This window comes from Danio rerio, chromosome 10 (assembly GCF_049306965.1).
Source record: "Danio rerio strain Tuebingen ecotype United States chromosome 10, GRCz12tu, whole genome shotgun sequence".
In the NCBI taxonomy this organism is placed as follows: Eukaryota; Metazoa; Chordata; class Actinopteri; order Cypriniformes; family Danionidae; genus Danio; species Danio rerio.
In genome coordinates, this window is record NC_133185.1 from 8,900,793 (window position 1) to 8,918,123 (window position 17,331).

At 46.2% G+C, this 17,331-nt stretch overlaps 1 protein-coding gene across 1 annotated transcript in view; it reads right to left on the minus strand.

Moving 5' to 3' along the window:
• Positions 1 to 17,331, minus strand: part of csgalnact1a (chondroitin sulfate N-acetylgalactosaminyltransferase 1a) — a 93,118-nt gene that overhangs the window by 50,764 nt on the left and 25,023 nt on the right. The window contains exon 2 of the mRNA XM_001333443.9: positions 10,352 to 11,765. Within this exon, the coding sequence (XP_001333479.4) occupies positions 10,352 to 11,129 (778 nt within the window). The 5' untranslated portion in view covers positions 11,130 to 11,765. The remainder of the gene's footprint in view (positions 1 to 10,351; positions 11,766 to 17,331) is intronic.

Here is a 17,331-nt window from a genome sequence, read left to right on the forward strand (position 1 = left end):
ACAAAAGTTCAGAACATACAAAAACAGAAAAAAAAAACAATATTACCTATGAAAAGTTCTGCCTTTGTGCTTTGTTTTCTTTGTTTGCTCGTTACTACACCCGTAGACAGCGCTAAAATCCCGCATCTTTCTGTAATACCACTGTCTTGACTAGTGCGGTTGAATGACATTTGTCCTGGGAGCACTGTACCAATGTGGCGGCGCTATTGACACATGCTCAGGGTCCCTATGCGATATCTAGTGTATATATCTATGTTGGGTGCTCAGGGCAATGATGTGCAGTTGCTAACATGTTTTCATTATTCAGTTTCCAGAGTGATTTGGTGGATGCTGTGCAGTTGCCAGGGTAATGTAAACAGTAGCTAGGATAGTGTGGTTGCTAATGAGGATCATTGCTAGGGCAGTGAATTGCAGTTGCCAATACCTTCTGGTTATGCTGTTTCCAGGATGACATAGGAGGTAGCTAGAGTGATGCTATGCAGTTTGTTATGTCTGGTTGCAAGGGCAATGATGTGCAGCTGCTAACATGTTTTGTTCATGCAGTGTTTTTGGTGGATGCTGTGTAGTTGCCAGGGTGATGTAAGTGGTTGCTAGGACAGTGATATGCAGTTTCACAGGGTATTGTGTGTGGTTTTATTTAGTTTTTAGGTTGCTGCTTAGCAGTCTCTACAGTGTTGTGGGAGGTTGCTATGGCAGTTATTTACAGATTCGTATGTGTTATGCAGTTTCTAGGGTATTGTGGACTGTTGCTATAGCGTTGCTCGGGTGATATGGATGGTTGCTATGGCAATGATATACAGTCCCTAGTTCTTCTTGTGGATTGTTGCTGTTTGGTTGCTAGGGTGTTTATATTGTGTTTTAGTGTATGCTGTGCAGTTGCCAGGGTGATGTAAGTGGATGCTAGGACAGTAATATGCAGTTCCCCTTCGGTTGGGGAACTTCAGTGCCATGAATGGGAGGATTCGGATCAGAAGCCGCTTATCTGGAGAGTATTGAACGGGCCAATGAATGAAATTAATTGGCAGCGTAAGCTTGCGCAGGTGTGCGACATCTGCAATTATCTCAGCATATAAGCACACCTGAAGCCAGCAGACGCCATCCTTTTCGCTTCAGATCCTTTCTGAGTGAGTCGATGAGGGTTCCTCTTGCTGATCAGCACTTCAGAGCGAACGAGTGTGTCTCCCGGTCCAGAGTGGGTCTTCGCGGTGGCAGACGGTCGAGCTGGGTTACTCCCTTGCCTGCGGTTCTTTGGGTCCGGTCCTCCAGAGCGGTGCGTATAGTTGCAACTTTCCTAAAAGAGCAACACAGTCGTGCAGCACGTCCTTTTCAGGATGGCGCTCCGACTGTGCGTTTCTGGATGCGGGGGTTTCCTGTCTCCGGATGATGGACACGATCACTGCATTGCATGTTTGGGGGTCCAGCATGTTAATGCGGTGCTCGCGGGCGGTTCATGTCGTCATTGCGATGCCATGACCGTTGCACAGCTAAGATCGCGGCTAACTTTCGCAAGAGAGCGAGCCACCCCAGTTGCCTCCTGCTCTAAAAAAGCAGCGGGCGCTCGGGCAGATCTGAGGGTTTCAGCGGGAGCTAATCCGCCGCCCACGGGCTCGCGGACCTCTCGCTCCTCACGGCGCTCCATCCAAGCTTCGGGTGGTGAGAGTGATCCGTCTAACCAGATGGTAGCTCTCACACTCGCTGACACCGGAGATCAGATGTCCTCCGCGGCATCGGAGGGTGGGCTTTCACTGTACGACGAAGATCCGGACCCGCTCGCCCCCTCCGGGCAGGTGAGCGCTGTCAAATCGGATCCTGAAGCGGACATGTTAGCCGTGCTTTCCCGGGCTGCTTCGGCCGTGGGGTTGGAGATGGTTTATCCCCCAGCTCCGCGGCCGGACCGACTAGATGGGTGCTACGTAGAGGACCAGAAGGCGAAGCCTTCGAAGCCTCTCGTCCCCTTCTTCCCGGAAGTGCACAGTAGGCTCACGCAGTCCTGGAGGGCACCTTTCTCTGCCCGTGCTGCGAGTGCCTCCGCACTCACCGCCCTTGACGGCGGAGCTGCCAGGGGGTATGAGGCGATCCCGTCAGTGGAGCGCGCTATCGCGGTCAATCTTTGTCCGCGCGGCGCCTCTACGTGGCGGGGTTTGCCCCGCCTCCCGTCCAAAGCCTGTAGGTTGTCTGCCTCCCTCGGAGCCAGAGCTTATAAGGCTGCGGGCCAGGCTGCTTCTGCTTTGCACGCGATGGCCACCTACCAGCGCTACCAAGCGCAGGCGCTGGCCGAGCTGCACGAGGGCGGGTCCAACCCAAGCTTATTACATGAGCTGCGCACCGCGACCGACTATGCTCTTCGGACTACTAAGTCCGCCGCGTGTGCGCTGGGGAGGACGATGTCCACACTTGTGGTTCAGGAACGCCACCTCTGGCTAAACCTGGCCGATATGCGCGACGTTGACAAAGTTCGCTTTCTTGACTCGCCCATATCCCAGGCTGGCCTGTTCGGCGACACCGTCGGTGAATTCACCCAGGAATTCAAGGCGGTGAAAGAGCAGTCGGATGCGATGGGCAATGTCATCTATCGGCGTGGCCGTAAGCCCGCTCCGCCCGCCAAGCCATCCACCTCCGCTGTTCCTCGCCGAGGGCGCCCGCCAACGAGTGCTGCCCCGCCCCCGCCTGCGCCTCCGGCCAAGCGGGCGCGGCGTTCACCTCGAAAGCAGGCAGCCCCTCCTGCCCAGGGCGCCGTTAAGTCCGGTAAACGGACCGCGAAGCGTCCCTGAGACAGGCCATCCGGAGAAGAGGAAACTTGCTCTTTCCCCGCTGGAGGGCGGGGCCCCGATAACAACGGTACTTTTCAACGCGGGCCAGCCCCTCGCGGTGGCTCATACGCACAATCAGACTCGGTTACGCGATTCAGTTCGCGAAACGGCCCCCCAAGTTTACGGGCGTGTATTTCTCCAGGGTCAACCCCCTGTCCGCCCCTGTCTTGCGAGAGGAGATTGCTGCCCTCCTGGCGAAGGGTGCAATCGAGCCGGTTCCTCCAGCCGAGATGGAGAGTGGGTTTTACAGCCCATACTTCATCGTACCCAAAAAGAGCGGTGGGTCACGGCCAATCCTAGATCTGCGCGTTTTGAACCGCTGTCTGCACAAGCTGCCGTTCAGAATGCTCACGCAGAGGCGCATTCTCCAATGCGTTCGTCCTCGGGATTGGTTTGCAGCCATAGACCTGAAGGACACGTATTTCCATGTCTCCATTCTTCCACGCCACCGCCAATTTCTGCGGTTTGCGTTCGAGGGTCGAGCGTGGCAGTACAAGGTCCTCCCCTTCGGGCTCTCTCTGTCTCCGCGGGTCTTCACCAAACTCGCGGAGGGTGCCCTAGCGCCCCTTCGGCTCGCGGGCATTCGCATACTCAATTATCTCGACGACTGGCTGATTTTAGCCCACTCGCGGGAGCAATTGATTATGCACAGGGACAAGGTGCTTCGGCATCTCCGCCTACTGGGGCTTCAGGTCAACCGAGAAAAGAGCAAACTCGCCCCCGTGCAGAGGATTTCTTTTCTCGGGATGGAGCTGGACTCGATCACCATGGTAGCGCACCTCTCCGAGGAACGCGCTCGCCTGTTGCTGAACTGTCTGAGGGAGCTCGACAGCAAACTAGTGGTCCCACTGAAGTTCTTTCAGAGGCTCCTGGGGCATATGGCATCCGCAGCCGCCGTCACGCCGCTCGGGTTGCTCCATATGAGACCACTTCAGCACTGGCTTCACGATCGGGTCCCCAGACGCGCATGGCACGCGGGCACACACCGGGTCTCGGTTACTGCGCTGTGTCGCCGCGCCCTCAGCCCTTGGAACGACCCCTCGTTCCTACAGGCCGGTGTGCCTCTAGGACAGGCGTCCAGCCATGTTGTTGTTTCAACAGACGCTTTCAACACGGGTTGGGGGGGCCGTGTGTCGCGGGCATGCGGCTGCGGGCCTTTGGAAGGGTGCCCAGCTGCATTGGCATATCAATCGCCTAGAGCTGTTGGCAGTGTTCCTCGCTCTCCACCGCTTTTTACCGGTGCTGGAGCGGCAACACGTGCTGGTCAGGACGGACAGTATGGCGGCGGCGGCGTATATCAACCGCATGGGGGGTATGCGCTCTCGCCGCATGTCTCAGCTCGCCCGCCGTCTGCTCCTCTGGAGTCACCCGCGGCTGAAATCGCTGCGCGCCATTCACGTCCCAGGCACGCTCAATTGTGCAGCCGATGCGCTCTCACGACAGCTGTTACGCCCTGGAGAATGGAGACTCCACCCCGAGTCTGTTCAGCTGATATGGGCGCGATTCGGGGAGGCCCAGATCGATCTGTTTGCTTCCCCCGAGAACGCTCACTGCCAGTTGTTTTTTTCCCTGACCGAGGGCTCTCTCGGCACGGATGCACTGGCCCACAGCTGGCCTCGGGGCATGCGCAAGTATGCGTTTCCCCCAGTGAGCCTGCTCGCGCAGTTTCTGTGCAAGGTCAGGGAGGACGAGGAACAGGTTCTGCTAGTTGCGCCCCTTTGGCCCAACCGGACCTGGATATCAGAGCTCTCACTCCTCGCGACGGCCCTCCCCTGGCGGATCCCTTTGAGAGAGGACCTACTCTCTCAGGGACAGGGCACCATCTGGCACCCTCGCCCCGATCTTTGGAACCTCCACGTGTGGTCCCTAGACGCGAGGAAGACTTAGGTAACCTACCGACTGCGGTGGTTAATACCATCACTCAGGCTAGAGCCCCCTCCACGAGGCGCGCCTACGCCCTGAAGTGGAGTCTATTCACTGAATGGTGCGTCTCTCGCAGAGAAGACCCCCGAAATTGCCAGATTAGTGTTGTGCTCTCTTTCCTTCAAGAGAAGTTGGACAGCAGGCTGTCGCCCTCCACTCTCAAGGTTTACGTGGCCGCCATCTCCGCTTATCATAGCGCGGTAGCTGGCGGCACCGTGGGAAAGCATAACCTGGTCATCCAGTTCCTTAGGGGTGCTAGGCGAATTAATCCATCTCGCCCCCCTCTCATGCCCTCTTGGGATCTCGCCCTCGTTCTCACGAGTCTGCGATCCGATCCCTTTGAGCCACTCGAATCAGTATCTCTAAGATTTCTGTCCCTGAAGACAGCTCTGCTGGTTGCGTTGGCCTCCATCAAGAGGGTCGGGGACCTGGAGGCATTTTCGGTCAGTGACTCGTGCCTGGAATTCGGGCCGGATTACTCTCACGTCATCCTGAGACCCCGCCCCGGTTATGTGCCCAAGGTTCCTACCACCCCCTTTAGAGATCAGGTAGTGAACCTGCAAGCGCTGCCCCCGGAGGAGGCAGACCCAGCCCTTTCTTTAATTTGTCCAGTTCGCGCTCTGCGCATTTATGTGGACCGTACTCAGAATTTTAGATCATCTGAGCAGCTCTTTGTCTGTTATGGCGGTCGGCAGCAGGGAAGTGCCGTATCAAAACAAAGATTATCCCACTGGATTGTGGATGCCATTTCACTCGCTTATTCGAGTCGAGGTCAGCCGTGTCCCCCGGGAGTTCGTGCACACTCCACTCGGAGCGTTGCATCCTCTTGGGCGCGTGCACGCGGCGCCTCTCTAACAGACATCTGTAGAGCTGCGGGCTGGGCGACACCCAACACATTTGCAAGGTTTTACAATCTGCGAGTGGAGCCGGTTTCCTCAAGGGTATTAGGTAACCCTTTGGTGATTGAGGAGACAACTCGGTAGGGTGTTGAAACACGCTTGCGGCGCCATTCTCCCTAACACGGAGGTACGTGCGCCTTTTTTATCTGTCAGTAAAGTTCCCCGTCAGGTGAGCCCTGCAGATTCCTCCGTGGCCCCCAGCACTGACTCAGCGGAGGAGTCACTTGCTGGCCCACTACGTTGTAGGTCTGCCCGCTGGTCAGCCCGCGTTTTGGGTATAGGTGCCTGCTATGCGTGATCCCCACTAGGCGATCCCATATGCTTATTCCGCCACGGTTAAGTCCCCCCCCTGGGTGGACCCGTGTCTTCCCTCTCCGCTAACCACTCTTTTGCTATGCGTACTCCCCCTTTTTAGGGCTAGTCCATAGGTAAATTCTGCCATCTATCCCCCCCTTGGGTAACGGATGGCCTCCGCAGCGTCCTCCCTATCGGGATTGCACGCTTCCCAACGTACTGTCGTATTCCTAGAATTATCTAGATGCTCACGACTTCCCAAAAAATATATCTAAATCCGTAAAACTTCTGTTGAAGTAGGATAAATTAGGGCCAGGGACACGTTGGAGGACCGCGCCCCCCATGATGTGGGTGCGTCACGCTTGCTTGACTATCTCCTCATCGGGGGTGTTGGTAAGGTGCAGTCATTATGGCGCTTTCCATATTCTCCCATTCATGGCACTGAAGTTCCCCAACCGAAGGGGAACGTTCGAGGTTACAGAAGTAACCCTTCGTTCCCCGAGGAGGGGAACGGAAGTGCCATATTCCGTCGCCATAATGACTGTCCCTTAGCTGTTTGAAAGTCTCTTCAGCTTAAAAGGATGGCGTCTGCTGGCTTCAGGTGTGCTTATATGCTGAGATAATTGCAGATGTCGCACACCTGCGCAAGCTTACGCTGCCAATTAATTTCATTCATTGGCCCGTTCAATACTCTCCAGATAAGCGGCTTCTGATCCGAATCCTCCCATTCATGGCACTTCCGTTCCCCTCCTCGGGGAACGAAGGGTTACTTCTGTAACCTCGAACGTTTCTAATGTAGTTTCACAGGGTATTGTGGTGATTTTACTTTCTGGGTTGTTGCTTAGCAGTCTCCACAGTGTTGAGAGTGGTTGCTATGGCAGTCATAAATAGAGTTTCTAATATGTTAAACTTCTAGATTGTTATGGATTGTTGATATGTGGTTGCTAACGTGATAGGGATGGGTGCTAGGGTAGTGATTTGCAGTTGCTAATGCATTCTGGTTATGCAGTTTCCAGGATGCTGTAGGTGGTTGCTAGGGTGTTGTTATGCTGGTGCTATGCTGTTGTGGGAGGTTGTTGGTGCAATGATATGCAGTTTCAAATGTGTCCTGATTATGCAGTTGCAAGGTTGTTGAGAATAGTTGCGAGGGCAATGATATGCAATTTCAAATGTGTTCCGATTATGCAGTTGCTAGGTAGTTGAGGATAGTTGCTAGGGCAATAATATGCAGTTTTAAATGTCTTCCGATTATGCAGTTGCTAGGTTGTTGTTGATAGTTGCTAGGGCAATGATATGCAGTTTTAAATGTCTTCCGATTATGCAGTTGCTAGGTTGTTGTGGACAGTTGCTATAGGGCAATGATATGCAATTTCAAATGTTTCCTGAGTATACAGTTGCTAGGTTGTTGTTGATAGTTGCTAGGACTATGATATACGGTTTCAAATGTGTTCTGATAATGCAGTTTCGATGTTGTTGTTGATAGTTGCTAGGGCAGTGATATGCAGTTTCAAATGTTTTCCGATTATGCAGTTGCTAGGTTGTTGTGGATAGTTGCTATTGGACAATGATATGCAATTTCAAATGTGTCCCGAGTATGCAGTTGCTAGGTTGTTGTTGATAGTTGCTAGGACTATGATATACAGTTTCAAATGTGTTCTGATAATGCAGTTTCTAGGCTGTTGTTGATAGTTGCTAGGGCAATGATATACAGTTTCAAATGTTTTCCGATTATGCAGTTGCTAGGTTGTTGTGGATAGTTGCTATTGGACGATGATATGCAATTTCAAATGTTTCCTGGGTATGCAGTTTCTAGGTTGTTGTTGATAGTTGCTAGGGCAGTGATATGCAGTTTCAAATGTGTTCAAATTGTTGAAGTTGTTGCTAAAAAGTTTTGAGAGTGGTTGCTAAGGTCATGACATGCATTTGGGTGGTTGTTACGGTGTTGTTTTGAGCTGTGATAGGTTAGGGCAATGATACACAATTGCATTGTATTCCGATTATGCAGTTTCCAGGGTATTGTGGGTGGCTGCTTTGTGGTTGCTAGGGTGTTAATAGATGTTTGTAAAAAAATGAGTGATATTTAACACGTTGCTTTGCTATTTCTAGGGCATTTTGGGTGGTTGCCATGTTGTTGCTAGGGTGCCATAAGGGGTGTTTATGACAGCAATATGCATGTTGCTATGGTGCTCTGAGTAGTGTTTGGCATGTTGCTCAGATATTCAATTAAAAAAAGAAAGTGGTTGCTAGGGTGTTCTGTAAGAAAGCAGGAATAATTAAGATGTCCAGTCCTTCTTGCCTCCATTCCACACATAAAATGCATTTATGGGAAAAGCAGGGCCATTAGGGAAGCCATTTGAATCAATACAAGCTACTAACAGCAAACACATCAAAGTCCGACCCGCAGGGTCTACTCCACCTCACTCACAGAACAGCTACGTTAAATAAGATGCAGGAATTTTCTGCGCAACAAGATCATGTGAGTTACCGAACATTGGTAACATTAGCTCTGGGTAAAACTGCACTTTTGGCATTAGCTGGTATCGCTTTCCATCTCCAAATCAGATTGTGTCACCACAAAATGGCTCCAGTTAAAGGAGCACTATGTACAGTTAGCCAACAGAGATAACGGACACAGGATAATGCAAGAGCAGCATGTATTCCTTGAGGGACCGGGTGAGAGAGTTATTTTGTGTGTAGAGATATGCTTTCTGTAAACATTACTGTTTGCTGAAGCATCGTTCCAGGCCTAATGGTCAAGGTTTTTTCTTTAGACCAAATATTTTTAGAATGTCCAACATTATTCAGTCTTGCTCAGTGTTAACAAGACGGCTGGGTAAATTGACATTGTGTCTGGACACTGAGTTGTAAGTTGCTACAGAGTGGGCCTCTGGCTAAGACCTGGCCTTGGCTCTCTTTAAATTCTTCACAAGCTCTCTATTGTTGGTGTGTGAAGCAGAGTAGGCCTATTCAATTATACAGCTGATAAAGAGCTCAGAGAAGATTCCAATTGACAAGGAATGAACTTCTATTTAAAGATACACCAAACAACTGAAAAAAGCTAAGCTGGCCTTTTAAGCAGGAATAGTTTAGTTCATGTATCATCTCATGTTTCCTGCACAGCTATCAGTGTAATTGCATTTATCTTGAAAGTTTGAACATGCGCATTTCATCATAGCTCATTTCTAACATCTCAATTTCAAGTGCTAAACAAGACGCATAGCAACATGAATTATTTATGTCCTGTAAAGTCTATAAAAACAAACAGTGAGTGAGATGTGTTGCTTTCTCTCTGGAGGAAATGGCATCGATGACAATGCTCTGAACACGATACAGCTGTGCTCATTTCCTGGTGTCATCTCAGGATATCCTGGCTTTAGCGTGTTAGCATGCTGCTACAGGATGCTCTGTTGTTTTGCTTTGTATTGATTTGGCTCTGAGGGTACAAGAATCACAACATAACATGCAACTCTTGCTTCAGAGATCCTTTTGAGAGACTTTCTGGAAATATGTCAGACTAGTGTTAAACTAAAGTCTAGGATTTGTCAATGGTCCAGAGACTTGGCAAGTTTTCCTGTGGTATATGCACGAATGTAATATTGTATAGCTTCCTATTAAAAATATGAATGTAAAAGATAGATTTGTAAGGGGTTTACTTACAGTACAGATTTACAGTAAACTGAATCGATTATTAATGTAAAGTAATGCAAAATTCTTGATAGGAAACATTTGATTATGTTACTAATTGTTGTTTAACTTATTATTCATTTTTTAAACCACAAACACTATTTTGTGCTTTAGCTCAAGATGCTAACCTCAAACCAGTTGCCACATGGCATGTCCTAAACAGAAATTTGTTTTTATTTTACTTTTTCAAAAAGAATGAGAATCCACTCAAATATCTCAGTAACAGAGTCGACATTCAATTAATCTACTATCGGGGTATCCTAAACATTTTGTCCAAATGAATGACATTCCACAATGTCTTCCAGAGTTTCCAGCCATAAGAAGTGACATCCCTTGGAGGAATTCACATGCTAAATATCAGTGCTTTAGGGATTGTTATGACTTTTTATAACAGATGTAACAGAGTTGACCCGAACAACACAAACTGAAATTAATGTATCGAATAATACAGAAAACCGATGCTTCATGCAAACCTTTATTTAACTTAGTTGAGTAAACATTAAATAACTTCAAATGATTATTTCTTGATAACTGAAGCTGAACGTATGATTCAGGTGGAAGTTTATAGTGCTAGTTTTTAAGTTAGTATTTTTAAAGCAAAATATCCTTAAATACACAAACGTTATTTTAGAGATAAATGGATATACTTGTTGAAAAAATTATAAGTATATCTATGAGATGTAAAATGTACCCTCAATCCTAGAATCACCCACATGTTAACTGCACAACCGTTACTCTTACCTTCTATAAAGTCTGATGGCGTGTAGACTTTACTGGCTTTTGTTTTTTCTCTACCATGGTTTGGTGCATTGAGGGCATGCAGTGCGCTCTCCACCACCTCTCCCAGCTCGTCCCTGCGGTCCTTCCTCACCGGCTTCTCCTCGGGATGACGAGTCAGCCCCATTTCCAGCTGGTAGACGCGCTGTAAGGTGAAGCTCTCAAAAGGCACCACTGCGTACTCACTGGGAAGTCGCACACCAGTGTGCACCTCTGCCCGGCTCAGCTGGCTGCGTAGAAACTGTTGCAGGTCACTATGACTGCGGTCTTCAGCCACGTCTCCCCCCATGCCCTTCCCAGTCGACTTCTCCAAAGAGTCCTGCATGCCCTTAAGCTGTTCGCTCCTTTCCTGGAGAGCTTCTTTGAGCTGAGCTATTTGTTTCTTCAAGCTGGCAATATGCTGCCTATGCTGCTCTTCTCGCTCTTGTAGCAGAGCCTGGAACCCTTCCCGTCCTGCAGGGCCAACAGGGGCACCTCCCACCCCACCTGGCCTGCTTGGACCTCCTGCCAAAGCCATACCTCCAGCCCTGGGCAGGGGTTGCCCGGCCATGGGATCATCAGCATGGGGGCTGCAAGTGATGACATAAAGGAGGGAAAGACAACAGCAAACCACCACTAACAAAACACCCAGACGCGAGAGCCAGGCCAGCAGACCCCTGCGCAGCATCACAACTGGCAACCTCAACAACAAGACAGGTAGGAAGACGCAGTTCAGTAAAGTAGAGGCATCTCTTTGTACCATCAAAACAAGGTCAAATATCAGGCCACCCACGGCTGAAGTCACCAGTGTACGTCTTTGATTAAAAAGAAGATGAACTGTTTGTGTTGTGTCTGTCGACTAAAGTCTCATATTTCCCAGGTGCACACCACAAAGCGAGTTTTGTTCGAAACTTTACTGTCGATTCGCATTTCCCCGGCTCTTTAAACTCCAGCCTGGCTCTTCATCCACATACTTTGTCATGGGTCAAGTTACGGCCACTTCCTCCTCTTCTAGCTCTCCGTCCAGACAAATGAACCATTGGGCCAGTTCAGTAGCAACATGCGCGTATCTCCATCTGGTGAAAATTGCTCATTCTTCTCAGAGGTAGCGTGACAGACCCTTGAGAAAATGTCTGGAATGGATCCTCCATTTTACAGAGCTCCCAGTGACTCAAAAGAGAAAACCATTCATGGAAGGTTTAGCCATTAGACGTCCATGGCAGCGGTCCATAAAGGGGAGTTTGGAGGCTGTTCATTTGTCATTCGTTCCTTTTAACTTTGTGTAACGGTCCAATGTTATTGAAAAGACCAAGGAGTTGTTTCCAAAAGAGCTTTTTAGGTGGTCTCTATAAGTTCTCTTCATGTTTCATCATTTGTTGCTTCGGATCCAGACAGATATCTTTAGAAAAAAGTGGAGAAAAGAGAAATAAATTGATTACATTCTGTAGGATCAGAGTCGTAGGTGGAAAAAAGGTCTCCTATATGATAATTCATTTATTTTATTTTCTTTTCTTTATTTATCTAAGGTCGCCACAGCGGAATGCAGCGCATGCCCTTCCAGCTGCAAACCATCACTGGGGAACACCCATACACACCCATTCACACACATACACTATGGACAATTTAGTCTTCACAAATCACCTATAGTGCATGTCTTTGACCTATGGGGGAAACCGAAGCACGTGGAGGAAACCCATGCGAACACGGGAAGAACAGGCAAACTTCACACAGAAATGCCAACTGACCCAGCTACGACTTGAACCAGTGACCTTCTTGCTGTGAGGCGACAGCGCTATCCACTGCGCCACTGTGTCACCCCTTATATGATAATCAGCACATCAATTCTTTTTTTGTGATTATTTATTTATTGCAGAACAAAGCCAGCATACATAGCTAGGAACAACTATATACAAGCCAGGGTTTGCATTAAATGGAAAAGAAATAACTATACACAAGAAAACAAAAGCTCAGGGGTGAGAAGTGAGCTTTATCCACTTCCAATATAATATTATTTATCTTTCAGCATGCTTTAGTTTATATAGTTATAATATAGGACATTTTCTAAATTAAATCAGACCATGCTTTGATTGTTTGGACTTTAGCTCTGTTAATTCTTGCTGTAGAATGTTCCAACAGTGCAATATTTCTTAGTTCAATGAGCCACATTTAGTCCGCTGGAAATGCGGGTTCATGCCTTATTTTAAATCTAACATTCTTGGCTGCAGTTAGTGCAGTATGAAATATCACTAGTAGCAAAGAATTCTGGCCCAGAATTGGCACAAAGCTGGAACAGCAGGCATTCATCCAGCACTGGCATACAGCATGTGGGCCAAACATGGCCCGGGTTTGGCAGAGTTGGCACCGTCTTTAAGGCGGCACACAAGATTTGGGCCAGATGAAAAACGTAGTATTTGGCCCAGATTTAAAAATTTGATAAGTGGGCCATGCGAGTTTGGCTAGTCTTGACCCACATTAAAAATACACTAAAATCATTTTTGAGTAAAGAAAAAAAATTCTACCAATCAGGTCACTTTGAGAAAAAGCGTGCCCATAGTGTGCCTAAAGCGCATCACTCCATGGATTTATCAATTTCATTGCAATCGTGACACACCAACCTATCTGGCCCAGTTCAGGCCCAGTTATGAGTTATTAACTTGGCTGAGACTTGGCCCAGATATGGTCCGTGTTTGGCCCTTGTCTGGAAGCCAGATTTGGTCCAGTCATGTACCGTAATTCACTGCGGCATGTGGGCCAAGCAAAACCTGATTGTGTGGGCCAGAGCTGGGCCAGAGAAATTTTGCTATGTGGGATCCTACTTTGGAAAGTGTTTAAGTTTGATCATAAATACTCGATAAACAGATAATAGGGTATTTAGGAATAAACATATCACACAATTCTGAGATAGTTTGAAAGACCTTATCTGAAAATGATAAGGTGGACATTCAAAAAACATATGCTTAAATGTCCCCACAGAGTTTGAATTACACAATGTATAAAAAGGGGTAGGAAATCACTCCATTTGGTGAAGCACATACGGAGTTGCATAAGCCTTGTGGATCAGTTTATAGTGTACACCAGGGCCCGGTTTTTCAAAAGGTTTAATCCGGATAAAATTGACCCGGATTTAGTAATCAAGTTTTTGCAATCCGTGATCACGTAATCCAGCTTACTTTTTGTGCCAGTTTTTCAAAGCAACATCGGATTGGATCAATCTGATCTGGATAGGAACTTTTCAGGATCACTAAATCTGGATAACCAGTGCTCAAACAGGATAGGACATCACAATGTAGAACTATAGATATGTAAAGAGTAGAATAGCATGGGGTCAACATAACTTTATTTTTATTTGAAATGAAAACTAAGAAAATTTAATAATTATTAAAATATTAATAAAAATAAATAATAATAAAAACAAGAAAAACAACACCCCATCCTTTTTAAGCAGTCCGCTAATCTGAGACCTACAACACTGTACATTGAGGATATTTATAATAAGTTTCAAATATAGATGTAAATAAAAAAGACTTAATGTCAAAAACTCCACAATAAAAATTGGTTGTTTTTGGTCTGTTTTGACAGCTGTTTGGGGGATTATTTTATGAGGCCAAACTCTTTCTACTTTGCTGTAGGCCTATACTGAAAGACTGAATACGTTAAAGCCTATATTCACTATAGCCTGACGGATGAACTAATAAAATGAAAACCTTATGAATAAATAGGATATCTCGTAAGATACTGTATGATCCAAAAATAGTTTTATTTAATACATTTTTTAAGTTTTCATTACAGTTTGGGCATAAAATCCACGCTAAATCCACCCTTCTGATGGGATCAGTTTAATCCAGGTTTTTTGGATCAAAGTGATCCAGATCCTATAAAAAAATGTCTGAAAAACCCAAACTAAAGGTTTGATCCGGATCAAAACCAAGATTGGATTAGGTGATCTAATCCGATTATGTAATCTGTTTTTTTCTTTTGAAAAACCCATTTTCAAGATTTGATCCAATCCCTTATCCAAAATCCTAGTGGATTACTTTTGAAAAACGGGCCCTGGGGTCACCAGTCTCGTTCCTGGAGGGCCGGTGTCCCTGCAAGGTTTAGCTCCAACTTGCCTCAACACACCTGCTTGGGTGTTTCAATACCTAGTAAGACCTTGATTAGCTTGGTCAGGTGTATTTAATTAGGGTTGGAGCTAAAATATACAGGACACCGGCCCTCCAGGAACAAGTGTGGTGATCTCTGGTGTAGACTGTAAGTTGATGGGCAGGATTCTTACACATCACCTGGGCCCGGTTTTTCAAAAGGTTTAATCTGGATAAAATTGATCCGGATTTAGTAATCCTGTTTTTGCTATCCGTGATCACGTAATCCAGCTTACTTTTTGAGCCAGTTTTATCAAAGCAACATTGGATTGGATCAATCTGATCCGGATAGGAACTTTTCAGGATCACTAAATCTGGATTACCAGTGCTCAATCACAATGTAGATGGATAGATAGGCCTATGTAAAGAGCAACAAGTAGAATAGCCAGTTTGGGGTCAATATAACTTAATTTTTATTTGAGATGAAAACACACGCACATTTAAAAAAAAAAAAAAAAAACTAAAAACAATAAAAACCCCACCCCATCCTCTTCCAGCAGTCCGCTCATCTGAGACCTACAACACAAACACTGTACATTGAGGATATTTATAATAAGTTTCAAATATAGATGTAAATAAAAAAGACTTAATGTCAAAAACTCCACAATAAGTTCAGACTTCCTCATCTGATGTGGAGAGACCAGCTTGCTGAGCAAAGCCTTTAGGAGGTGAATCTCAAGTCTGGCCTTGGTTTGCTGCAGTTTGGTCAGAGTCAGTTGTTCCTCTACCAGATGAAGCTGAGCTTCTGCTCTTTCAGTCTCTTTTTGCAATTGTTGAAGGTGATTTAAAAAATCAGTGATTGCCATTCTTTGCATTTTCTTTTTGGTTATTCTGTAATCATTGCATGCATCACTAATACATATTCTAAAAACAAAAATATTTTCCATTGTGATGAATATATATATATATAAAATGTATTGTTTTTGGTCAATTTTGACAGCTGTTTGGGGGATTGTTTTATGAGGCCAAGCTATTTCTACTTTGCTGTAGGCCTATACTGAAAGGCTGAATACGTTAAAGCCAATAATCACCAACACCTGACAGATGAACAAATAAAATGCAAACTTTATGAATAAATAGTATATCATGTAAGATCCAAAAAAAAAATTATTTAATACATTTTTTAAGTTTTCATTAAATTTTGGGCATAAAATCACCGGATTGGCCGGAGCAACCAGAGCAAACTCATGTGAACATGGGGAGAACATGCAAACTTCACGCAGAAACACCAACTGCCAGGGCTCGAACCAGCAACCTGCTTGATGTGAGGCAATTGCTCTACCCACTCCGCCACCATGCTGCCCTATCATGCCATTAAGCAGACAAAGAGATTTTTTAGATATTGCATTATGATGAGGTGAGGGCACAGGGTTCAAGTGAGTCTATCTAGTTTACAAACACCCTGTGTTTGTTTTAAAGTGACCGAAAGGTATAAATTCGGGACCTATGAAGCCAAGCAAAGCATTCTGGGATGCCCCCATAGCCAGAGAACAGTGCTGTCACTGATGTGTGAAAATCGGAGATGTGTGTTAAAAGCAGTCTAATGGGAAAACGCCTGACAAGTCACACAGGGGGAAGAACAGCCGCACTGTAAGTCTGAGCAAACACACTCTAGAGGCACTGCATTCATAGACGTACACACATGCAAAAAAAATACATATGCACCCGGTCACAAACACATGTGCATCTATGATCAAGGGCACACACAGGAACACTGTGTTAGCGAGTGGGAAGGCTGTGGTGTTAAAAGATACAAGGTATGAAAAGAGTGTAAAGACACGTAGGAATCTCTGAATATGTGCGAGTGCTTGTGCGAGAGTGTGTGTGAGCTGACTCACCACACAATTAGCTCTTTATGGGTTAGTGGGAGGCTTGATTTAATGAAAGGATTAGTTATGTTAGCGGTGAATATTGGACTGTATCAAGGAGAGTTGGCCACACACCAGCGACGAGGAGGGGGATGTCTATTTATCTGAGACTGGCACTCAAATATGGACTCTCGCAATTATTCAAGCGCTCTACTATCCATCAGTTCACTCACTCACCTTTTCATTCTATAATTCATTTATTCATTCATCCAATAAGTCATATTTTGATTTACGTACTCTTTTGAAACACTCATTAACTTGCTCACTGACTCATTCAGTTTTTTCAATTGCTGGCTGGTTCATTTTCTTTCTGATTTTCAAAGTTTCTAGTAAAAGAAATTGCGAATGTCAGTTGGATTAAGGGAGTGTTGATACATTGCTTAACGGAAAAGGAGATGTAAATAGATTTTTTTCTGTTATATTACAATTTTTCTAAGTGGCTTTGGTGCATTTCTCACAACACTATTTACATTGGCACAACGCTTAATGCATTTCTCAAAACAATAAGTCATTTGTGCACATCATAGTAGCAGTTTCTCATTCCTTCCAACAAATTGCAAATGATTTAGGACATGCAATAATTGCTTTCATACAACTCTCTGCTGTTTGATAACATTTTCACAGTATCTCATCACAGCACAGAAACCGCATTAGGGAAAATAACCAACAATTTACTCTTAGCTGCTGACCAAAAGTGCATCTTGCTAATAGTTTTACTCGATCTTAGTGCCGCATTTGACACCATTGACCACAATATCCTCATAAGTCGCCTAAAGTCTACAGGTGTCCAGGGACAGGCTCTACAATGGTTTAAGTCATACCTAGCTGACCGTTACCAGTTTGTGAATATTAATGGACAGCCTTCACAAGTCAGCCCTGTAAAGTATGGGGTGCCTACAGGATCAGTTTAGGCCCTTTGCTGTTTACAATATACATGCTACCTCAAGGAGACATT